General features: G+C 40.0%; 1 protein-coding gene across 1 annotated transcript; it reads right to left on the bottom strand.

The window, feature by feature from the left end:
• Positions 1-1821: 1821 nt before the first annotated feature.
• On the bottom strand, positions 1822-7687 carry LOC147613328 (chloride channel protein CLC-d-like). Its single transcript, XM_086782626.1, has 7 exons — positions 7105-7687; positions 6909-6967; positions 2739-2791; positions 2516-2650; positions 2329-2403; positions 2187-2225; positions 1822-2047 (listed from the first exon to the last, which is right to left on the bottom strand). Exons 1-7 carry the CDS (start codon positions 7479-7481, stop codon positions 2036-2038), a joined length of 750 nt encoding a protein of 249 aa, XP_086638752.1. The 5' UTR covers positions 7482-7687; the 3' UTR covers positions 1822-2035.
• Between the last annotated feature and the right edge of the window lie 17926 nt (positions 7688-25613).

A 25613-nucleotide genomic window follows, 5' to 3' on the forward strand; every position in this document is an offset into this window, starting at 1 on the left:
GTCAGACAAAGTATATTGAAACATTGTTGCGGAGATTTGGCCTTGAAGACTGTAAGCCTATTGCTACTCCAATGGAGACAGGTTTGAAGTTGAGTCTTCATGATGCTGGAGATCACTTTGATGTCACACTCTATCAGACAGCTGTTGGTTGCCTCATTTATGTATGCATTACGAGGCCAGACATTCAGTTTGCAGTCTCACAGGTGAGCAGATTTATGCATAGCCCAGGCATTAAGCATTGGCAGGCAGTGAAGCGTATCTTTCGCTATTTGAGTGGTACTCGGCATCTTGGGTTGTTTTATCCCAAGGGGGGATCATTGCCGCCAGATTTACATGTTTTTTCAGATTCTGACTGGGCTGGTTGTTATGACACACGCGTGTCCACGAGTGGTTTTTGCTTCATGCTTGGAAGCTCATGCATATCATGGTTGAGCAAGAAGCAGCCTACTGTGGCCACTTCTAGTTGTGAAGCTGAGTACAGGGCAGCTTTCACAGCTACGGTTGAGTGTGTGTGGCTCAGACGCCTTATGGCTGATTTGGGTGTTGGGCAGCCATCTGCCACCACCATCTTCACTGACAGTCAGAGCGCATTGGCAGTTGCGCGGAACCCAGTGTTCCATGCTCGTACGAAGCACATTGAGGTGCACTACCATTATGTCGAATTTGAGGCACTATATCGAATTTCTGAAAGGGCACATGCCACGAGTATATGCAGCATATTCCCTGGTGGTGGCTTGTTATATTACCCCAACAAGATGTGTTCCACATGATATATTTCTTCAGCCAAATATTTTTTCAGTGGAAGTTGATCAAAGAAACATCATGAAGCGCCTTATGCCAATCATCCTAGAATAAGGCTTACAAGTTAATGACAAATTCGTATTACTGGCCTCAAAGTGAAGAAAGATGTCATTAGATCTGTTAAAGCATGTTTCTCCCGCCATCAAGCCTTCATATTATTGGCCTCAACTAAAGCAAGATGTTATTAGAACTGCTTAAGCATGTTTCTTCGACCCATGGACAGGCTTGTGCCCTTAATCTTCGGAGAAACAAGCTATCTGAGAAGAGAAGGAGATTACCAAAGGCACAGAAAGGCTTGTGACATAAAGTTAAACGAGGCTGCCTTCCCAAGGAAGAGTTTTCCCAAGGCATAGACAGGCTTGTGGATAGAACTTGAGGAGAACCAAGGTATCCATTGAGGGAGAGATACTCTTTTCCCCAGAAGGTGGCTGGCAAAAGATCACAATGGAACCACTTCACTGACATTCTTGTTTGATCTTTGTTTTCATAATGTTATACTAGAAACTTTGGATATCACCAACAAGCAATATTTACAAATTCTCCCTTTGTAATAAAATACCAGAGGGGGGGATTGTAAGCTAGAGAAATTAGAGGAGATAAGAATAAAGAGAGTTGAGGATTCAATGTAGGAGAAAAAAGAGGATCTAAATGCCTTTACGTAAGGCTATAAATTGCAACCCTTCTATGAAGAAAAATAGGCCAGTAAAATTAGTCTCTTATGTATCATCTTCTAGCTTGTTTTCCTCTACTGATTTGTGAGTTTATGAGACGTCCTCTAGTCCTTGCCTAATGATCTCACAGTTTCATCCACCATAAAATTTTACAGGCAACCTTATCGAGAATTTTTGCAAGCCAAAACCAATGGAGTCTTCACTTGGTGTAGCTGATGTACCTCCCCACATCACAAGTTCAATCAGCTAGCTAATAGGGTTTTTATTTTCCTTTTGGTGTTTCCTATTCAGTACTGCAAATTCAGCTCTAGACCTCCATGGTCTTCACGTTTGTGATGAGTAAGCTCAAGATAGGTTCATGTAGATATTCAAATGCACATGGCCTCAATGGAGACCCTACAGTCTGCATAAGTGAGAAGTACGTTCTATCTGGAGCATAATTGACTGGTGCAAATCTGCAATGTGAACCTTACACCTTCAGATCAAGGAAACTTCTGGAGGTAGAGTATGGTTTGGTCTTGATCACAAAAAAAGGTGGCATCAATACTGATTCTAGCAAGCGGTCACTGGTTAACCTGGTATGGTAAAGAAAGTCTATAGTCGGAACACAAATCTCCCATTATAGGAAATCCTAAGTGCAAGAGACATGTATTTCAGGTACCTAGCCACTAAATGAGACCATTAGAAAAATCCCCAAAAAAAGAAATAACTTACAGGTAGTCCAGAAGATACTGTACAAACAGTTCCGAAAATCTGCAAGACACAAGTGAAATTTTTTATTTAAATTGAGCAGTCAGAGCATTCTCCACAGGAAAAAGTACTCACTTTCACGTAGACAAAAGAGAGTGTTACAGGCCTTTGTCACAAGTGTCTTGATTTGTAACAGATCAGGAATTTCGTTCCCGTTTAAATAAGCCATGACAAGCGTTACCTGCACCCATAGATGATTGTAATGTGTGAATCTTTATGTGCAGAAGGCCCAGGGGCCAGAACTAACTTTAAAAAGAACAGAACACCTAGAAAGATGTAAGGCCATTGCATACCCCACCACCAGAAGCTGCTGGGGCCCAGAATAAGACCAGACAACTTGACACAGCCACCAACAGCATGCCAAAACCTGCATAACCTATAAATGCAATCCAGAGCCCCTGCTCAATGGTACTCTGTGTCCAGCTTTTCTGCATAGGAACCACAGTTGGTGATTGATGTGTTCTTCATGACCACAGAAAAAAGCATACACTACATGACATATCTTGAAACACTCACTTTGTAATTTATTATAATCTCCTGTGAATATGCTATGACGTACGCCATGCATCCTGCTTGGTAGGTAAGTACAAAAAAGTTTTTAAAAAAAGAGTCTAATTATTGATTAAATTAAAGCTCACCAAACCATTTCTACAAAATATAGGGTTTAACAGAAGAACTTAAGCAATGGAAGCAGTTCCACGAAATATCATAGCTTCAAGCCAGATGTAAAGGACGTATCTTTGAGGCTTCTGTAATACATGAGTCCATGGCTAAATGGACACTACATCTTTAGACTTATGTATTCTGTCAGTTATAAATATTTTATGGTACATATATCAACATTCAAAGTCAAGTGAACCTATGGAATACACGTAGACTAGCAGAGCATGTGCTTGTGTTCCTCTAATTATATCAAGTGAAAACTAGATCATAAGGTGTTGGGACAAGCCAGGCTGTTGTAGTGATTCATGAATGCCAAAAGCAAAAGAACATGCAAGATAGGTCCAGAAAGTGCTAAAATTATTGCTTTCTCCACAAAATAGCAGATTTGTAATGCAGATTACTCTCAACTGTGACAAACTTGGCCTCCGATAATATTCCAACAACTCTGCTTGTGCCATAAAAATAGGGAGATGTTCTCATGGAGAGGTCCTGGACAGATACCCAGGGGCTGGCAGTTGCAGGTCACTCTCTACCCATGCAAAGGGTCTCTACCATGTTGAGGGCACTTGCTGGACTCGTTGGAGGGAATAAAACTCGACAGTGATGTTCCTCAGTGGGCCTCGTCCTCTTGCCTCCCAAGGTCCTCAGCAAGCCTAGCCTTCTCGGCATCGCATTTTCTCTGCTCTCTGTCAGCTTCGAACACCAAACGCATTCGATCATGCATCAATGCTGTTGTTCCCCCTGTTCATTTGTGGGGCCTGGGGAATTTGTTCATGTACATTGCCCACCGGGGGAACTTGTTCATGAACATTGCCCACCTCTTCACCATACTCTGCATTATGGGTTTCACCTCTGCTGGTGTAGTGCTGGGGGTGATTAGGGTGGCCTCCACAGGCGATCAATCCTCTAAAGTATCCTCCAAAATACTGCTCTGTGCCCTAGTACTCATAGTGCCCATCTCAACGAATTTTCCGAAGCGTGTTTTGACCATCCACTAATACTGTAAGTGGCTCTTATAGGTATTCTTCGAAGCTCAATAAAACATCCACAAGAAAAAATAAATTGGTTGCACTTAAATCACAATCAATAGCTCTTACACCAATGTTGCATGCAAAGTGGAAGTGTACTTACTTAAGTGATGCAGTTAATGTAAATCGATGCGCAAACTAAATACACAGAGATGGGAGAGAATGTCACCTAATCTACTGGATGTACCATAGGAATGAATATGTACCATGATTTCGTAGATCTAGTTGTGCGCTAACTACTGATCCATACACTTTGCTACTCCTAAGTTGCAAAGGGCTAGAACCAGCTAAGATATGGCTGCAAACTGTTGATCTGAGCTGAGGCTTGCATATCCAACCTTGAATGCTCAATCATGACCCTCATCTTGCTTTGTATAGGCAAAACCTTTGTCCAACTTTCCACACATGGGAGGCACCACACCTTGCTTTCATCAGAGGACAACAGGGCTGCCATGTCCAAGGCGCCCAAGAAACTGCAGGACCACCAGGCAGACGCACACACAGGAGGCCAAGCAACTGCCACCAATGGGACGGGGGGGCGTTGCTGACAAGGCTCCCGTCTGCCTGCCGCCTTCCCTCCCCTAAAAGTCCGGCATGGGGAGCAGTTTATCAAAAACTTGCACTTGTTTTAAAACAAGAAAAGCAACAGAAAGCATGACCCAAATTATTGCTGATTTGAGCATTCAAGAGTTGAGAGCTTGGAGGAAGGCTAGCCGACTACTCTCTTGCAAACGTACGAGCTGATCGCCATCATCTAGGGCTCATCCAGGGCATCCGGGAGAGGTATAAGGCGTTCCAACAACACAGCATGCACAAGCTTCTGTTCCGTACAGTTGTACGACAGGGTCCCAACACGTGTACAGAGGCCACCGGGAGTTGGTTGTACAGCTTTGGTACAATGGTGGTACAACATTTACTGTTATGGTCATACAGTTCAGGGTTTGGCTGTAAAAACTGCAGATTCAGCAGGGCTGATTGTACAGCTATAGCTATTGATTGTTGGTTCTACACCCTCAACATTGAATTGGACTTTGCGGGGCAAAAAGATTTGCGGAACACTTTGTACACATGATATTTTTGGTGGGCCACCATAGAACCTCGACTGCCACTGCTAGTAGTAGGCTCAGCCTCGCCACCCAGGGCCACTCCTCCGGTTTTCTCTCAGACCTCTGGCATCAACTCCCGGTTTTCTCTCAGACCTCTGGCATCAACTCTCAGACAGCTCAGCTTTGAAAGATTACCCTCTTTCTTTGGCTCCTCGCTCACCGCAACCTTGCAGCAGTCGGCACATACTTAGCTCTTGTAGACCTTTCAGCTGGCACCCTCCAGGATTCACATGATATGTTTGGTGGGCCACCATAGAACCTCGACTGCCACGGCTAGTTAGTAGGCTCAGCCTCACCCCGATGGCCTCTCCCCCAATTTTCTCTCTGACTTCTGGCATCAACTCTCAGACAGCTTTCAGCCTTGAAAGATTACCCTCTTTCTTTGCCTCCTCACTCACCTCAACATTGCGGTCGGCACATATTTAGCTGTTGTAGACCTTTCAGCTTCATGTAGTTGTTGTGGGACCCTCCAAGATTCACAGTGTTGTTGCCTTTGGGATTGCCCAAAGGCACAACAAGTGAAACACCCCATAGTAAGAATCAATTGTCATGTGCACCTTGCACTTGCACTTGGATGCCACGCGGACATATCTGCACGGCAGGATGCAGACCCTGGAGTGGTAATTGGTCCCTTGTGAGCCCAAGTCCAGCCACGGTTCCACTCTAAGCATCTAGGTAGGTGGTACCATGGATTCGAAAATTGAATACTCCTCCCTCCTAGTGAACTGACTATAGTAATATAGATCTACATAGATACACAACCAACAACCCCTTCTCCACAAAGCTCATCAATCATCACTATGAGTTTGTTCTACTATCATACACACAGCCTCCATCTTAGCAATTTCAGATCAGCCATCACAGCTCTATTTACATGAGCACATGGGTGTGGGGCTTTGCCATATATTGTATCAGTCCAAAATGACCAACCATATCATCCTGCTAGGACTGTATTAGACTACAACATTTCCATGTAAGGACTTACACGGCCCCCATGCCCATCTGAAACCATCCGGACCCTCAAACGGGCCCCGCAACCCAAGAACAGTGTATCCTCAGTTTGTGAACAGCGCTCACAAATACAATCACATAGCCCACACAAGCATACATCCTACTTAGCAAAGCGTCAAGTCCATCTCCCCACATTTAGGACTTCTATACGGTATGTGCAAAATTTGGTTCTAGGCTTGGCAGTTCATGTACTATAAAAATGGCTTTTGTTCCAAAGAAAACATACCCTAAAGTGGAACCAGCTCCCTTCTTCAACAGCTGTACAATCCAACTATACAGCCCCATTGCTACCACTGTTTGTACAGCTTCACCACAAGCAAAAGTAGTCAAGACCCAAGATAGGGGCATACATAAGATCATGCACTGAAATGAAGGGTTCTTTTACAACTGTCCCACTTTGTTGGCTGACTCTCACATGCAACACAGGTCACATGTGCACCTCCAGCCTAATCTCCACTAAAGACTTGAACCTTGGTTTGTGGTCCAATGCAGGGCCCAGCAGCCTTGAAGGGTGTAGGCAAGATCAGGAAGAGCAACCCTCGTTGGGAAAAATCTAGGCTAGCAAAAGACAGGCTAGGATGCCCATGGGCAGGCAATTGGGGCGGCCAACGCTGGCTGGAGAGTAAGTTTGCTGGGTGGACCAGCAGGCAGCCATGTAATGATTACAAGGTCTACATAATTGGAAAGCCTTCTCAATGTATTCCTGTCCTAGTGTATCGAATATAAGCTACTTGATGAGATATATTTATTCTCCGTATACTGCGTGATCTCTTGTCCCTTAATGGTTCAGCATTATATGCATTGACATATTTCACTAAGAGAGAGGAACATCACAGAACACATTTATTCTCCCAGATTGTAAAGGTTGGAGACATTACCAACAAGGATTCCAATGAGTATAGTTAAAGCCCATTTGGTGAACGTGACTCCAGTATACCTGTAAGTAAGAACAATAACAACCGCATTCACACGAATCATAACGACGAGGTGCATTTTGATGTCACACTTCAAATCAAATCCCTACAAAACCTACAAAAATACCTCACAAACAGCCAAAAAGAGAGATTGGCTTACCCATATATACGCCTTATTTGGGGCTGTTTCATTGTCTTTGCATAGACAGTGCTATGGATGGGGTCATAATCCAGGCTTTCAATAGATGGCTCTTCAGCAGTAGAGGATTCTATGGGGCTAACATTACCTGGGGCCTGCAAATCTGCTTCCTGTTCAACTTGATCACAAGTTATTTGTATGGTATTGTCAGCATCACCATCATCTTCATAGTCACCGTCATAATCATCACCATCATCTTCATAGTCATCTTCATAGTCACCGTCATAATCATCATCCAAATCGACATGAAGATCATCCTTTGCCATATCCATGGCAGAGGCTGGCTGGCTGTCACGCTGCAGTAATGGGGTTTGGATTTCCACATGTGGGTCTTCCATGGCTGCAGCAGAAAATGCAATAGAGGGTTCTTTGCAGAGAAGATCGGGTGGGATGTGGGCACTGTGGACAAGGAGGAGGGTTTGAGCAGTGATGAGAATATTGAAGGAGCCATGGGAGGGGATGTGTGCTAAAGGGGGGCTCTGTCTAGCTGGGTAAGAGGGGCCCCGTTTGTGCTGTTGTTTTGGCCGGTTGGGCTGCTGGTCGGTGCCTCAGAAGCGGGAAAGGCAAAGACTTGGTATATTAAATTTTACATTTAGTGGGCTAACCGTTAACGACCCTTTCACGCCAACCTGAGCTCTCTCGATCCTCCACGTCGTTCCGTGCCAGCTCGATTGCCGTCCTCCTCCTCGCCTTGAGCCACGTTCTCAAGGGCCCTGCATGAAATTTTTCGTTCTCTTTTGAGCTTTGAATGTCACAGTGTTACATAACATGAAACATTGTAAAATCACTCTTAGTATTCTTAGAATGCATTTTCTCTCACACTGTTACATATCTGTACTTACATTACTTGTTAGAAGAGGGAGAGAGTAGCATTCTACATTCTGTTCACCTTGATCCTAATTCTCATCATGCTACACATACTCATTAATGTTATATTAAATAAATTTGACCAGCTAAGGTATTCACCATTCTAAGTTAGTTAAAGAGTGGAAAAGACCACTACAATAAAGATGCAAAATCAAAGGGTTAAAAATGCAAGAATTAAAAGCTTCAAACACATGACTGGAGACAAGGGTTATAGTGGCACATACAAGATATTGCACCTATTTTACAACTCAAAACATGAGCTACACAATAGAAAAGAACAGCACAAAAAAGAGAGGAGAGAGAACCCATCTGTTCAACTGTACATTGACCCATTTGTTCATCTGGACATTGATGGATTGCCCGGCCGCTGGTGTCGGCGCCACCTTGCCCGGCCGCCGGTGGTGGTCGGCACCGGAGTGGAGGCTGCCCACGATGCTATTGGAGACGTTGTTCAGCATGATCATGCCGGATCACTTGCAGGCGATTGCCATGGCCAATTGAGTGCAAATAGAGGAGCATTGCAGTAGAAGAGGTGACAGGAAATATGGTGCAGCAGGTGCATGTCGTACAAACTCGGAAGCACGTCACTGTGCGTGCGGCCTGTACATGAATTAGCGGCGCTGCACCACCTCGATAGCAAAAATTAGGTAGAGCTGGTCCTGCTGATCAGTCGACGGAAGGCCACGGCCCACATCTCTCAGCTCTCACCGCAACAGCGACAACAAGTAGCTGCGCCAACTCTGCACATCTGTTTTAGTGGAGCATTCCACTCCTTGCCAACTACGGGACCTTGGCCATCAACCCGAGATGCTCTAATAGTGCTACTGCTTGCTTGCTTTTTAGCGCTTGTATATTTTTTTACTACCGTGCTGAGTTTCTCATATTAAAATTTAACAAATAAAAAACTAACCATGAATTGTGATTTTTTTTAAATTAAAACTTGATTTTTTTTAACACGATTCTTATAGTAAATATTTTCAAAACAAATTAAGAACACGAGTAGCCTTACTAGTCTTCACCCAGGAGGGACTAGGGACTAGGGACTAGGGACTGGGCACAATTCCACTCAAATGTAGCTCATCGAAGTGGAATGTGGATTTTGCCGGACCTAGAATGTGGAGTTTGCCCAGCACATCTCCATGCTCCTTTTTATATTGGCCTATGCATCTCCCTACCTTCTTCTCATCAATCTCACAACTGCCTTACCATCCGATGCCAATGTCCCGCCAAAGCTTACACTTTCGGACACGAATGATGGGTATCATAACATCAATGATCACAACTTGACTTATATCACCAAGCCTCAAACAAATTGTGCAACATGTTCACTCTAGTGTAGCCAAACTACTAATTTATTGGGTTCATCCCATGACGATGGGTTGAACATACGCACAAATCTACTCCAACTCAATAGGTAATCCACTCTCTCACATAAATTTCGTCAACTCAATAGGTAATCCACTCTCTCACATAAATTTCGTCATCTCCGACACTCTCTCTCTCTCTCTCTCTCTCTCTCTCTCTCTCTCTCTCTCTCTCTCTCTCTCTCTCTCTTAAAATGTACAAAGGACAAAACGATAATTAGAAACCTGAATGAACATTATACACAAAAATATATACATTTGAAAACTATACGAAAATGTGGTGCCCCGAAATGCTCCATGTACAAAAGTCCCCATGAGTTATATAGTGGTCACGAAAAAATCTCATATATAATAGACTATACTAAAATGTGGTAACCAAAATGTTTCACGTAGAAAGGTATGATCATAACCTATATAAGGACCACTAAAAAACCTCATATACAATGACTATAAACTAGATTCATATATAAAAAGATATAATACATTTAAGTAGAATCAAATGGCGCCATAAAATCTTGGCTATGGTGGATTAAGGAATGTAGAAGTGGATTAGCATTAACATCTTGACATATAAGAAATGCAAGAAAAGAGATTAAGGCTAATGAGTTAATAACAAAACTAGAGCATAATGACAAGAGGTTTAGTAAAAGGCTCACTTGTTTGATCCATTAGATAGAGTGCCTTTTTATAGGGGTGACTATCTCCTTTTTGCACTAATCATGGCCTATAAGCTTGCTTAAGCAACCCCTAATCTTTTCTAGATTTGAGCACCATCTCCCTTGAGAAGTGAGCACCCATGAAGCATCCCTTTCCACTTGTTCTAGATGCCTACTTTTGGCCTCCATTGCATCTTTTCATCAATCTTTGGGCTCCCTTTAATCCTTTGAACCATAGTCAATGACTTATGCAACCATTACAAATGTTTGAGGGTCACATACCACTCCCCTTTACTGCAAACATTTACCCCATATCACTTGATATTTCAACACTTCCCCTCAAGTGATGAACTACTACCACCATACATACTACCCCCTCAAGTGACGAACTACTACCACCATACACACTCTCAACCTACACATTTAGTCATTTATTAGAGTGGTCTATCAAGTGACCTCATAGGCTACATTGTTGGCTTAAAGTCTACAGTTTTACACAAGGGTAGGAATACAATGATTAGGTATAAACACAAGGTGAGAGAAATGCCATCTTCCATAATGATTGGCCTCCTTCCCGGGAAGCCCCTTCATTTGGCTCTTCTTTCGACATGATGTTTGCTTGATTGTTCTTTGCTTAAAACTCAAAAGCTTTAAGCTTAGTCTCTCCTTGTTTGTTGCGAATGACTCAATGGTTTTGTCCCCATATTTTCTCAAGGGTTCTTCACACATCAAATTCAAGTTTTGATTCACAACACATGCGTGCTCATAAAGGTCGCTTACAACAAAAATTAAATCTTAAAAAATATGGGCAATGTGTACCGAACCATACAAACACCTTAACCTTGAGAGTTGTACTCTCCTTTGATCATATATGATGTTTGCTGTAATAATCCATTGATGAAGGTCCAAATATGGGCAAGGTGTACCGAACCATACAAACACATTAACCTTGAGAGTTGTACACTCCTTTGATCATATATGATGTTTGACGTAATAATCCATTGATCAAGGTCCAAATATACGTAAGGTGTACCGAACCATACAAACACCTTAACCTTGAGAGTTGTACACTCCTTTGATCATATATGATGTTTGACATAATAATCCAAAAACTTTGTAAGTATAGAGGAAATGTCAAAATTAAACTGTATCAAACAAATGGCTAAGAATATGGCCTAAATTTTTACTTTTCAAATCCAAAGAAAAAATATTACCAAATTGCCTCTACATTCATATGTCAAAGCCAATTGTTGCAAGACCTCCTTGAACACCACATTCATGGTGCAAACAATGGTGAAAGTACTCATGTCAGTTTAAGATGTAGTATTCGAAATAAATACTTTTACAGCACATTCATGGTGCAAACAATGGTGAAAGTACTCATGTCAGTTTAAGATGTAGTATTCGAAATAAATACTTTTACAGCATTTGAAAATCTCACTCGTGAGAAAGCCCACATATAATTGTCCATGGCTAAATACAAGTGTCACCAAGTATAACCCTGGGACTGATAGTGTTTATCCTTGTTGTGATCTATTGGAGCAAATGCAAGCTTCACAAGAAACAGTCTTTGTCCCATATCAAAGTTAGGGGATGAAAACCCTATCCCCAATACTTGTACCTATAATTATTTTTGCTTCTATAACCTTTGAATGGAAGTGCTTACATATTAATCTCGTCCCATTGCATAATCCTTTCGAAGATCCAAATTTAGTAACAAAATAATATGAGCATTTTCCTTCAAGTCCAATCAATGAGGGATTATCGCAACACCTACTTCTATTTCACTGTGTACAGTCCCATTACCAATGGCTAGGATCCACCATGCAAATTCTCGCTCTGTCGATTTACTTGCATTCTAAAGAGCACACATTTTCCGTGGGTGTAAGCTTTAACACTTTAGTCTCTCTCTAGATTTTTGAATGACACAATGTTGAATTGACAATGTTATCTCTTCCTTCCTTTAGAACAACTAGCAAAATTTGTGTGAAATACCCACCGAAAAGCATAACCTTTCCACCGAAGAGCTTGTCATTGGACATTATATTTTTTAGTGTTCCATCTAATTCTTTGAAAGCATAATGTGTCATCAGTGCCTCGTCCCAAATTATAAATCTGGCCAATCTCAACACCTCTGCAAGTTGGCTATTGACCTTTATATTGCTAGTGCTAGTGGCATTTAGGTCTAATGGTATCTCAAATCAAGAGTGGGCCATACATCCATTAGCCAATAGCAAGGTAACTATACCAAATGAAGCACACACAAGAGCAACATGCAAGAGCATCATGGCCATCTCCATGTACTCAACAAAGCAAGCAATTGCAAAGGAAGGTCTTTCGAGATCCTCCACGACCATCAAGAAAGCATACATCACCAAAATTCCTATCAATTGCATCAAGAATCTGATTAAAGGTAGCCCATTAACAATTATTGAGAGTCGTTTGCATCTTATTGGTCATTTTTGCTTATTGCATAGGATCAAACATTATCTCTTCTCAACAACCCATTCAAAACTCTTGCCTTGCCCAATCTATCTTTGCCAATGCTACTAAAGAATACACTCTACTTACAACAAAGCCTCGTTTTTTGTCATAGCTTGACAATCATTAATATTTTCTATTATACCTTGTAAACAATGGAAGATATCCTCTGAAAGATTTGATGAGAATGTTTCATAACAAATATTAATATTTTCCAGTGTACCTTATAAACAATGGAAGATATCCTCTAAAAGATCTGATGAGAACATTTCATAACAAACGCCTAGGAAATGCAAGCTCATAAAAGATCAAAATTGGTATAGATAACAATCTAAATTATCTAGCACTTTGATGAAATGCAGCCTCTTGCATACATGTAAACCTTTCTTCATCACTTTTTAATAGACCTCTAGCTATGCAAGTAACGTTGAAAGCTAGATAAAGTTGACCTTTCAATAGTATACAAGTCATCAAATGACTTAAAATCTCTACAAATAGTAAGCAAGATATGCAAAAAATGATGCTCTCCAGATGGAGAAACATTATACATGCGGCCAATGGTGCTACCCATCTTTCTTATAGTCCACTTCTTTATGCATTTATTCCAAACTCAATTGCAAGGAAAGTCACTATACATCAAATTGTTTGCATTGGCATGAAGCTCGTTAGTTACAAACTAATCTGTAAGAGTAGTTTTATTATTAGTATCCTCCTTAACTACATCTTGCAAGTCATAAGTGTGCTGAAGTCATTTTGCAAATGGCATAGGAACTTGCAATCTATAGATATCACCTTCTCTCATGTAAATTGTATCCATAGGTTCTCCAACATGCCTATGGTGTTGATACATAACATGCATCCAAGTAGTTATAAACTCCATCCTCTACACCACTGCGATTATCCATCCTTACTATTGCTCTGTCATGACCCGTATATACATATTTGTATAGATATTGCACAATGACAATTGTGGAGAACACTTCAATATTAATGTGAGACGTGTATCTCATGGAAAGAAAAGGAGAGTATGGCACGATGCTAACACATTAGGATCCCACCCATGCATACCATCTAAATGACTCTATAACTCATATTATGTGTCATACACATACAGCTATGCATATCGTGGTTATCTTCTTGTGTTTGGTCAATGTTCAAACGTGATGATACATACTACCATGGATTCAAAAAATATACACACCTCTATTTCTGTTAAATATTTCATCAACATGAGCACCGAACAAAACAAAAGCTAAGGTATTAATGTAAGCTTGTATAATAACTTACTTTTGGCATCATTATCAAGAATAAGAGCTTTTATAGTCTCGGGGGGATTCTCGAAAAACAACAAAGATACCTTCCCTAGTCCACAACAATGCTTCCCCACAACTTATCATTCTTATGTCTTCTTTCCATAGCTAAGCATGGTAAAAACTACAAAAATAATCCAGAGCTCCCAATGAGTGAACACTACATGCACCAAAAACAAATGGATATGTTTCTAGATGGCTTATCTCATCTCTTGTAGGATATTAATGAGCAAAAGAAAGGCACAGAACCCTTGACCCCGGCACATCATCTCTCTACAAGTTGAGTAGCAAGAACCTCTAATTCCTTCCAAATGAGTGAATCTATTTTGATATGGATCAACTACTACTACTTTCTCAATAGAACTTTGTCATAGCACATTTCAGGCCTTACTGTTATTTTCAGGTTGATCCCTACATGCACTTACCTCTCTACTAACACCTTCCATCCTTCTTCTTTAGTAAACCTAGATGCTTGATTTTTATTTTGATCGTGATTATCTACTACTATTCTCTATGGTAGTGACATATTCTGGCCTTGATTATTACAATGAAGTTCATCCCTAAATTCACTTCATCCTCTACTAACAACTACCACCCTTTGTTTAGTAGACCTAGATGCATGATTTTTAACCACTATTCTTTGTGTAGCAATGTTTTTATGTGCTCTACATGTGATATCCAAATGAGCAAATATATATTGATTTGGATTAACTAGTGCTCCCTCTGTAGAAGTCTATACTAACAAATTCTAGGCTTGATTATCATCCTCGTGATGCTCCCTACATTCATGTACTCCCCTACTAACAATTTTCCACCCTTCCTTCTGTAAACCTAGATACTTGATTTCTAAGCATTGTTCTTTCTATCGTAATGTTGTGTGAGCAACAGGCTCTGCATGTGAGATCTAAGAAATGACATCATTCAAGCCATGTTAAACATGAAGTATTATGCACTTAAAATAATCCATTTTTCCCTTGTGCTACCATCTTACCCTAGAGAACAACACTAAGTCAGTAACCCTCATCCACTATTCCCACACATTCATAGCTACACAAACATATTATCCAAGTGTATGTGTATATATTTGTGTTAATGTGTGTATTAAAAACTATAACCACTTACTTATGGATGCACATAAGAATGAAGTTTATAGATTTAAGCTTGCATACACATTAATTTACATAGACATGGCTAAGGATCAAGGCAATAACAAAAACTGACAAACAAAGAAAGGGAGAAAGAGATCTAATCACTTTGACCATCAATGCCGCCATCTTGTGGAAATTGGAGATAAATGTATTCATCCAACTAATGAACCTTGTTCTCTTAACTAATGAGGTAATTACCAAGAGAGTTTGAATGTCAATACAAAAAGCAACCTAAACTCCCCAAAAAATTGGTTCATATAGCAATTCAATAGGTGAGGAGACAAAAAGTGCTCCAATGTATATCACACAAAGAGAGTTTGTATGATATCAATACAAAAGGCCATCTAAACCTCCCAAAAAGTGGTCCATATAGTAGCGAGTCAGTAGTGAGGAGGCACAAAGCACACCAAAACGTTAGTCATTTGATTCATGATCGCTTTCATCTTACTCAAGTTAACTTTGAGACTTATCACTTCATCACGCAAAATAGAGGCGTGCTCTTCCAATGCATCGACGTGTTCTTTAACTTTGATGTCATGACAATGGAATTATTGGAGTCTAGAGAGCTCGACCATCCGGACAAGGCACGGGCGGGGTTGACGGGAGCCAAAATGACCAGTTATAGACTCAAGAGTGGGGTTGAGGGGAGCCAAAATGACAAGTTATAGACTCAAGAGTGACAGTCATAGACTCAAGAGTGACTCAAGAGTGACGGGACACTAGTGAGAGTGGTAGCATCTACCTAATAAAAGAGTGGAGTCCAAGGATAAGAGGGTCATGTGTTTTTGGCTAAGGTTGGGTAGAGAAAACGTGAGCTCTCAGCATCCCTTGCTTGGAGAAGATGATCGTGCATCCATGCTTGCCCTTATATCCCTACTAGTACGCTTGTGCTTAGGCAAACAGTTGCCAGGCGACACACAGGCGTTTAACGCTAGAAGCACAAACCGGCGACAGGAAGAAACCGCACAGCCAGCAGGCCAAGCGTAGAGCAGCAACGATTGCCATAGCCAAACCAGCATGCAACTGAGAGGCCTGCCACATCACGCACAGCCATTGAAGAAAGGCAACAACATCTCTCTCTCTCTTTAACAACGGACTATTGCAACACATACGCCACCATGAGAGCTGTTGTTCAGCCCACGCAGGCCGCCAAAGTCCACTCTCTGTTCTCAGCACCCTCATCATCACTGAGCTGCAGGATTTCTCAAGCAACCGCGTTGCAAGCGTTTGCAAGCTTTATTCTTTTTTTTTTTAAGAAAGAAATCACATTCAAAGGTTTCAAACCTTTGAACCTTAGAGGTTGTTCCCGTCGGAGGATTTGCCAAGTGGAGTTTCGGGGTTGTTTTTACGAAGTTTCAAGGAGCTTCTCACCGACAACTCTCAGAATTTTATATCGCATCGACAATTTCACTTCGAGCTAACAATTTCCAAGAGATTGGACTTGAGGTTGGTGCTTGTGTTTATTCTCTTGCATCGCATTTAGAGGGTCCATATGGAATCTAATAACCCTAATGAGTCTATAAGTGGAGATCCCAGTCGTTTATCGGACACCGAAAAGACAGTGGTTAATCCTGGTATCACGATGACCGACGATAATCTTCTTGATAATAATTTGGTCAGCACTAAACAGTTCCATGCTCTTAAGTCCCATACTTTGGACATTGAGGCCAAGTATGATAAGATACTCCTCTTTCTTCAAGAGTTAAAGGATAATATGCAACCTTCTACTACCGTAAGTGCTTCAGAGGGAGGGATGCCAGTGGCTTCCGCCCAAGGGGGCAACATGAATGTCGATACATCTCACTCTAGAGATGATGATGCTACTATTCTAAAAGATCTAAAACCTCTGACTTCTAATGGGGAGGAGAAGGAGCGCAATAAGGATGCGGTCAATACTTTTTTACAAAAGTGGCAGGATTTGCATCGATTGCGTCAAACTCTAGAGGAGATATGCACACTTGAAGCGAGCTTAACTTTAGGAGGTAAAGCATACAAGTGGTGGATGAGCTTGGAGTACGAAAATCGACCTACTACGTGGGTTGAATTTGAAAGTGCATTCATGAAAGAATTTCTTCCGGAGAATGATATGGATCGTAATTGGGAAGCATGGGACAATTGTGAGACGAGAAATCTCATGTTTGACTCAGTATATCTCCAATTATAGAGAAATCATTCTCAAGTTAAGACATATGGAGGACTTTCAAAAAAATCATGGATTTATTCGTTCGCGGATTAGATTCCAACTATAAGAATCAAGTTAAGCACAATGAGTCAAAAACTTTAGAAGAAGCAATTAAGTTTGCTCAAATTTTTTATGACACTGTTAGAAAGAAAAGTGTGCGTAGAATGCACAACAGACATCTAGTGTATCCGACGGTTCCAAGCATCAAGGTCAAAATAAAAGAAAGGGACCTAACCAAAAGAATGACCAATCTAAGAAGTCTAAAGGACCACAAAATTTTCTTAAGCATGAAGATTTTGAAAGAGCTAAAAAATAAAATTTATGTTTTCACTGCATGGAAAAGGGTCATAATAAATTACAGTGTCCTAAGCTAAAAGAAAATGACAAGAATCATCATAATCAAAGTAAAGAAAAGCAAGTGCACACTATTCAAGTGCTCCCTCTAAAGACTTCTTGTAAGTTTAAAGAGGTTCAAGTTTATCATGCTGATTCTACTCAAGCGTGTTGTGTCATGTCATCGATGTGGCTACCAACATTTGGACCACATGAGCGGGTTCAAATGTATGGTCACGTTAAAGGTCACAAGGTACAAGTTATGATTGATGATAGTGCCACACACGATTTCTTAAGCTATACTTTAGCCAAGAAATTAAAGTTGCCAAAAAGTCCAAGTGATCATAAGTATGTGGTTTCTTTGATTAACGGCTAGGAGTTCAACTTTCAACTGAGATATAGAAAAAAGGACGTTACAATGTGGTAGTTGATTCATTGAGTCGCATGCCCATGGTTAACGAGTTGAGTTTTACTCAAATTAAGAGCGATTTTTTGGAATCACTTAAGGGAAAGTGCGTTGATGATCTGCATTATGCCTACATGTGGAGTGTCATAGAGAAGAGGGATCTCTTGACTATAAATAAAGATAGCCCCGTTCACGAGACAGATACTTCCACTAGCGGGCGGTAAGTCTCAAGGAGACATGTCACTTACAAGTGATGAAAGAAATCGTTGTGGAAGAATTTTTCCATCGATAACGGTTACCTACTTTACAAAGGTAGAGTATGTATACCTCCAAAATCAGACATTAGGCATCGTATTTTATATGAATGTCATGATAGTCCGAGTGCTAGTCATCCTGGAATACAGAAAACATATGCACTTGTTAAGAGACAATTTTATTAGTCTAGCTTAAGTAAGAATATCCAGGACTATGTCTTAAAATGCCCAAAGTGCCAAGTCAATAAAGCATACTGTCTAAAGGTAGTGGTTTACTTAGTCCACTAGAGATCCCAAATGGCAAGTGGGAGAGTATCTTAATGGACTTTATAGTTGGATTACCTAAAACGAACAAAGGCCACAATTTGATTTGGATGGTCGTAGATAGGTTGACTAAAATGTGTTGGTTTATTTCGACAAAACGATAGTGACTACGTTTGAGTTAGAAAGGCTATTCATTTCTGGCATGCTGTGTTCAAGAGACTAGACACCATGCTAAGTATGAGTACGGCTGATCATCCTCAAAGTGATGGTCAAACCGAGAGAGTCAACCAAGTCTCGGAAGACATGCTACGAGCATATATAAGCAAAAAGCAAACCAATTGGGAAGATTATTTACCTATATTGGAATTCGCTTATGATAGTGCCAAACATTCGACAACGGGATTTAGTCCATTTATGTTGATGTACGGTTTTCAACCCGAGCTCCAGTGGCCATTGGACTCAAGAAAGAAAAGATACAAAAGGTTGAAGGTTTTCTTCAGGATCTCCACCAGGAGATGACAAAATTGCGAAAGATAATGTTAAGAGAGCACAAGACTGTGGCTGAACATTATGCCAACAAAGATTGTCGACAAATCATCTTTGAGAAAGGTGATAAAATGTTTTTAAAGGTTCCCGAACACTCTAAATCTTTGAAAAACAAGGAGAAGTCCGAAGCTATCTCCAAGGTATTGTGGTCCATTTACAATACTTTAAAAAGTAGGTAGTGTTGCTTATAAGTTAGCTTTACCATAAAGCTCTAAAGTTCATCTAGTTTTCACGTCAGTAGACTAAAAAAGAAGTTGGGTGATGACAATAATCTCCTAAATCAAGAGATCCTAGTAGAACTTATAGAACCCCCATCCTTACCACACGAACCAGAAGAAGTCTTGGATTTCCGAGAGAAAAGAACTCGACACTCTGTATGATATGAGTGTTTAGTCAAGTAGAAGGATAGACCAGAAGAAGGTTCTTCTTGGGAAAAGGTAAGCACACTCAAAAAGAGGTTCCCAATTTCGTTTTCGAGGACGAAAACTCCTCTTAAGGGGGAGTAATGTCATGACAATGGAATTACTAGGAGCCTAGAGAGCTCGATCGTCCGGACAAGGCACGAGTGGGGTTTAGGGGAGCTAAAGTGACCAGTTTTACGGACTCAAGAGTGGCTGGACACTAGTGAGAGTGGTCGGGCATATGTAAAGAGCATCTAGCTAATAAAAGAGTGGAGTCCAAGGATAGATGGTTGTGTGTTTTTGGTTGAGGTCGGGTGGAGAAAAACATGATCTCTCAGCATTCCTTGCTTGGAGAACATGATCGTGTAGCCATGGTTTCCCTTATATTTGAGACTTATCACTTCATCTTGCAAAATAGAGACGTGATCTTCCAATGCATCGACATGTTCTTTACAATCTCTACAGTGCATGCTGGATCTCACTACATTTGTGCACATGAATTGCTCTAGATAACCATGCATGTCTTTTACATCATGCTCCATAATAGCCTTAGAAGAACTATCCATGTCCTCTCTCACCATTTTTCCTTTAGTTATAGTGCATCATCGCGTAGAAGGTACCTTGACGGCTCCTAAGTTACGATATACATGATTTCCTCTGTTAATAGTAGCACACCTTGAAGGCGATATTACATATGTGAGCTGTTTAGTGGCACAAAAGTTAACTAATTTAATTGAGTAGAACAAATAACATCCAAATCATCAGCATCCCTATTTGACAAGACACTCTGGTTGATATCCAAAGCCATCACCCCATAATTGAAATCAAAGGGTAATAAAGATATCTTAATCTTTTTCTTTTGAGATGATAACTTCCAAATAATGTTTAAGTTTCAAACTAGCATTGTCAAATTTACACCATAGATATTCCAATTATGTATATTGTTTTCAAGAAGCCAGTATCTACAAACACCAAATAAAGAAATCAAGAATCAAGAATAGAAACTTGCATAAATTACAAAGGAGAGAGGGAAAGAAAGAAAGTTATATTAACATTAACAAAAGGCCAAAATGTCCTATGAGACCAAAAAGATTACATCATGTCCATGGAATACATCATCATGGTACTAAAATGAAAGAAAATGTCAAAGCTAAAATGCTAAAAGCTGAGATGCTAGAGCTAATCCATGTACAAGCTGAGATGCTAGGGCTGATCCATGTACAAAGAGCATAAGGCTCACATATCATCCTAAGATATCTTGCATGGGGCACTGCAACATGGCACTTAGAGTGGAAGTCCTATGATGGTGTTAAGATGATGGCCCTCATCCTCCTATGGTGGGTGGCATGGGCATGGGGAGGTGGGGGGGCCCCTGAGTCGAGGTCATCGACCTTTGCATACCTCGGTGGTTCTGTCCAGTGTCACTCCTATGGGTCGCTCCTATATCAGCCTGGGGTAATCCAAGCAGGGTGGGTGGGTCTACCCTTGGAGCTCGGGTCTCGAAAGCATCTCTGATCTAGGAAGTCCATGATCTTGGAGAGTGGTCCAAACCCATCTTAGAAGAGGCAGTGGAACCTCCCCCTGATCTCATAGCATACCAGACATTGGCATATATACTGCTACTCTATCTTGGCCTCTGTATGGCAAAGTTCACACAACCTATCCTTTGGTGCAGTCACCCCTAGCCCATATCTAGTTGTCTCCACTCTCAACTGGTGGAATGAGGTGCAGATCTCACCAATCACACGTCTCACTCCAAATGACAAATGTGTGTCCATGTAGCATGGGTGTGTGATAAAGTTGTCGTCAAGTGAAGAAGGTGATCTCTGTAGAAGGCCATCTTCAGGTGAGTGCCAAGTCCTTTGAGTAATGTACTTCCTAATAACCTTGTTTATCTATGTGCAGTTGAGATCAAAGGAGGGTTCCTCTATGTTGTACTAAAAATGGGGAGTGTCCATCTACATGCCATGTATATTGAACCAAGTGCTCACATGTGCATACCATCATTGTGTGTCTCCATCTAGTGCTATCTCTCTCAAGGACTCCATGGTGAGCAAGGAGTATTTGTCCTATGGGAGCTCCCAAAACCTGTGCCAGTATGTCACTATCTAGAGTAGAGCCTTTGTAACTATATCGATGAAACTCCCATCTCCTCTCTCGCACAATCTCATGTGGCATTGATGGTTTACTCCTAATCATGCCCAAGATCATCCTCACCAAGGCCCTCTCCATCAGCTTCCATCCATCATATGCAACCTCCATATCTGTCTTGAGTAGCTAGTCCCCCCCTCCATCTCCTCCAGTGGTATAGGCCGGCCCCCTAGATGGGAGCTATATATAATATTGAAGGTGTGTCAAATAGCCATAGTTTCATCCTCGGCTCCTGGAATTGTATGTATGAGCACTACCTCTCTAGTGGGCCCACGGCTACATAGCAACATGTCAATATGGCTCTAGCTGCCTTTCTCATAGAGAACTTGGGTCCAAAAAAAGTGATGCCAAGGCATACATATGGCTCTCTAATGGGCCCATGGCTACATAGCGACATGTCAATATGGCTTTAGCTGCCTTTCTCATAGAGAACTTGGGTCCAAAAAAAGTGATGCCAAGGTATACATATGATGTGACATTCCCCATGGGCTCCCCACTATAAGTAAAATGTGCATATCTGCCTATCCATTGTGTGGTAGTATTAAAAATCATAATCTTGGTCTTCCCAAGGTTCATAGTGAGGTCATGGTCCTTACAGAAGGCTTCTAATACATCTAGGTACCTCTACAACCCGTCGAGCAGGTCCGATATAAGGAAAATGTCATCTACATATACGGTAGGGCTTTTCTTATCTAGGTCTTATCTTAATGTTGAAATTTTTTTAAGTGTCTTGTGGTCATTCTTTAGTGCACACTTATGCACATAGAGATAGAGTCTTCTTCTTTCTCCTAGATCACTTAAAATATCTCGTCCAGTCTCAACCTTGGTTCTTCTCTTGATTCAATAATTCATTCATTTTTATCAAGGGATGTTAATTCCTTCATAACCTTAAGGACTTATCTTTTTTATTCTTGTCTTCTCTAGCATTAGTCTTGTATTGTTCTTTCAATTCCTATTCTAAGACTTTAATCTATTACTAAGGGTCATTTAATTTGATCACATTAATGCCCATAGGGTTTCCCTTTAACAATTTCTCTTCCATAAATTTAGGATATGGCTTTGCACTTGATTTTGGTGGCCAATATCCGTGATTTAGGGATTAATCATGATTTTATCTCTCTAAATATATCTTGTCTTTGAAGAAATTTATCCAATTTATCATACTTCCCACAATTTGACTTTCTAAAATTAAGTCTAGGATCTTTGGCTATCCTTATGCCAAATTTTACCCATGCATGTAAACAAGTAATCTCTCTCTATAGAATTCCCTCTCTATAATTCTAACCTACCCTTTGCACCTTATTTTATTATTAAAAAGAAAAACTAATTTTAATTATAATAATTCTTAATTTGTTTCAATAAACTTGGATGATGCCACATATTTCTACTATCTTGCTCTCTCTACACCTTTAACTCTACTATCTCTCTCTATACATGGGTATCCTTGATTCACGATTTGAATGTAATCTTCTTAATTAAACTCAACCATCCACATACTAACCCAAAATTTAACCTAAACTTGGATACACCTCAATTAGGGCACCTAGATTAATTTTCTCTCCCAATAAAAATTTTAACCTAAGTCTTTTCATAAAATATTTAAATTTTAATTTTCCCTAGGTCTTGAATTAGCCTATCCTAATCCTTGATTTTCTATATGCTACAACAAGAAAGTTTGATCAATTTATTAAGGTCTCCATTAGGTTATGTCTAAAATTAAGTTAGCCTAACGGTGTTAGGTAAATTTTAGACCTTAGAAATATATGTTCTTAGGACTGTTCAGAGATTAATAATCCATTAAACTAATTGAATTTAAACTTAATTTATCAAAGAATAAACCATTAAAATGCAAGAGAACGAGAGACATTATAATTTTTGGATGAAGGGTCTACTTGTACCTTGTAAATTGACTTGTAAGGGAGGTGATGTACCTTGTGTAAAGATAAATGAAGCTTCCTCCTTCACAAAATTGCATGCGTTTCTATAAGGATCCCAATGTGCTTGTACAATCACTAATTAACACCCCTCTAAGCCTAAATGAGTAATTATAGCTTAGGTAAACATATGACCAAGGGACAAGTGTAGCACTAAAAACTATGCAAAAAGTACTTGAGAGAAAAAATCATGGATTTCTCATGAGCCAATGGCCCTTTATATAGTTAAAAATGATGACTAGCCACTCTACATGCTCACATAGTTAATAAAAAGTTGGTAGCCCACAATAGCCCATGTAATTCAACCTTAGACTTCATGCATTCATTCATTTTCCATGCACTCAACCACTCCTACATGCATCCATCCATACATCTAGTTAACTCCTGTATTTATGCATGGCTAGAGTTATCTATTAGTCTCCATGCTCATCCCCTGGCTACATTAATATTTATTTTTTTTCCAAATTACTCCTAAGGTTTTTTCACCCTACCTTCCAATCTTAGTTTAAGGTTTTTGCACCTTAATTTAATGAAAATTACTCCCAAATTACTCCTAAGGTTTTTTCACCCTACCTTCCAATCTTAGTTTAAGGTTTTTCCACCTTAAATTAATGAAAATGTGCAGTCTTCTCTATTTATAATTTTTCTCGAGGCTACTGCTCACACACCCTGGCATATTTTAAGCATATTATTATTGTTTAATTTTCTTAGAAATAACTTATTTATTTTTTCTAAACAATTCCTAATAATTTTTTTTCTCTTTCTAACTCCAATGTGTAGGGGGGTACACATGCACACATGGGAAAACCCTAATAAATTTAATGCACATGGAAACTTGACCATATCTTAAAATTTATTTTTCTAATATCTCAATTACTAAAACTCCTTAAAATGTACTTATTTAAAATTCACATTCTCTCACTAGAAAGTACATGTTAGAAAATAATATCTCAATTATATTACGATAAGTAAAGAGAGATCTTACATATTCGCGTGTGTGTGTGTGTGTGTGTGTGTGTGTGTGTGTGTGTGTGTGTGTGTGTGCACTCTTCTTTGTTTATATTTTTTGCCAAGGTACACACTAGCATATTTTAAGGATAGTTATTATTATTTTATTTTCCTAAAAATAACTCATTTATTTATTATAAAAGTTTATTATTAATATTATTCTTATTTTCTCTCTTTCTAACTCCATGTGTAAAGGGGTGCACGTGCACTTGTGAAGACCGTAATTAATTTAATGCACATGGTAGCTTAACCATGTCTTAAAATCCATTTTTTAAATTTTTACATTACTTGAACTCCTCCCAAGTCTCTCCCATAAAAATGCACATCTTAATAAGAATTCACATTCTCTATATAGCACGTGCACCCATTACATAAGTGTATGGACATAGTTGTCATAGGAATGTGTTAACCAATATGTGGTTAACAACTAGCCATTTTTATTTGTGTCACTTTTGACATTAATTAGCAATACACACTAGCCATTTGTATGTAAGTCACTTTTGACATTAAGAAATACACATTCATTCTCTTGAAATAATACAAGTGATCTCTCCCTCTTCTCTACTCTCTCTTGTGGTTGGTTGAATCTTTAACTAGATAGTCACTTGCATGCATTGGATTTGAGTGTTGGCTTCTCTTTATCATGATTGTTGCATGACGAATGAAGATCAATGCAAGGATGCAACAAAAAAAGACACTTAGGGCTCTTGTAAAGAATTCCAAGTTGTAGATGAATGTGGGAGAGGGCTTGACAATAATCCCACATGGGAACTTTTGGGAGTTCTAGAGTTTTTGTATAAAAGGTGGCCCATTTGAGAGCTAAGGACACTCTTTGGTCATTTGGTTGAGAGGCTCATAGAGAGAGCTTGCTCCATAGCTCCTTCTCATGTGCTCTCCCAAGGCTCTCCATCTCCATTTTTGCTTCAATCTTGTACTCTCTATTCTCTACATTTTCAATGATATGAGGTTATGGTCTACACACTTGCTAATCTAGATTTCTTAATGATATTTTGATGCTAAAATCTGATTTGTGAATTGTAGAGTGCATGTGATGAAGCTTGTGCATGAAATGATGTGTAGTTGAGGCTTGTGTGATAGCTCTTTGCATGTTAGATTCTTTGCATAAGTTGCATTTTTGTGCTTAAGTGTAGCCTAATCTTGATGC

The sequence above is a fragment of the Cibotium barometz genome, chromosome 44 (assembly GCF_041138505.1).
Source record: "Cibotium barometz isolate CiBa-2024 chromosome 44, ASM4113850v1, whole genome shotgun sequence".
NCBI classification, from domain to species: domain Eukaryota; kingdom Viridiplantae; phylum Streptophyta; class Polypodiopsida; order Cyatheales; family Cibotiaceae; genus Cibotium; species Cibotium barometz.

What these genes read in the sequence shown, in the direction of transcription:
- LOC147613328 (XM_086782626.1), bottom strand. Translation starts at nt 7,481, where the DNA reads ATGGAAGACCCACATGTGGAAATCCAAACCCCATTACTGCAGCGTGAC. An exon ending in CAAATAAGGCGTATATATGG is followed by an intron (nt 6,968 to 7,104) that starts GTAAGCCAATCT and finishes TCTTACTTACAG; the next exon opens with GTATACTGGAGTCACGTTCA. An exon ending in CAGCAGCTTCTGGTGGTGGG is followed by an intron (nt 2,404 to 2,515) that starts GTATGCAATGGC and finishes CTATGGGTGCAG; the next exon opens with GTAACGCTTGTCATGGCTTA.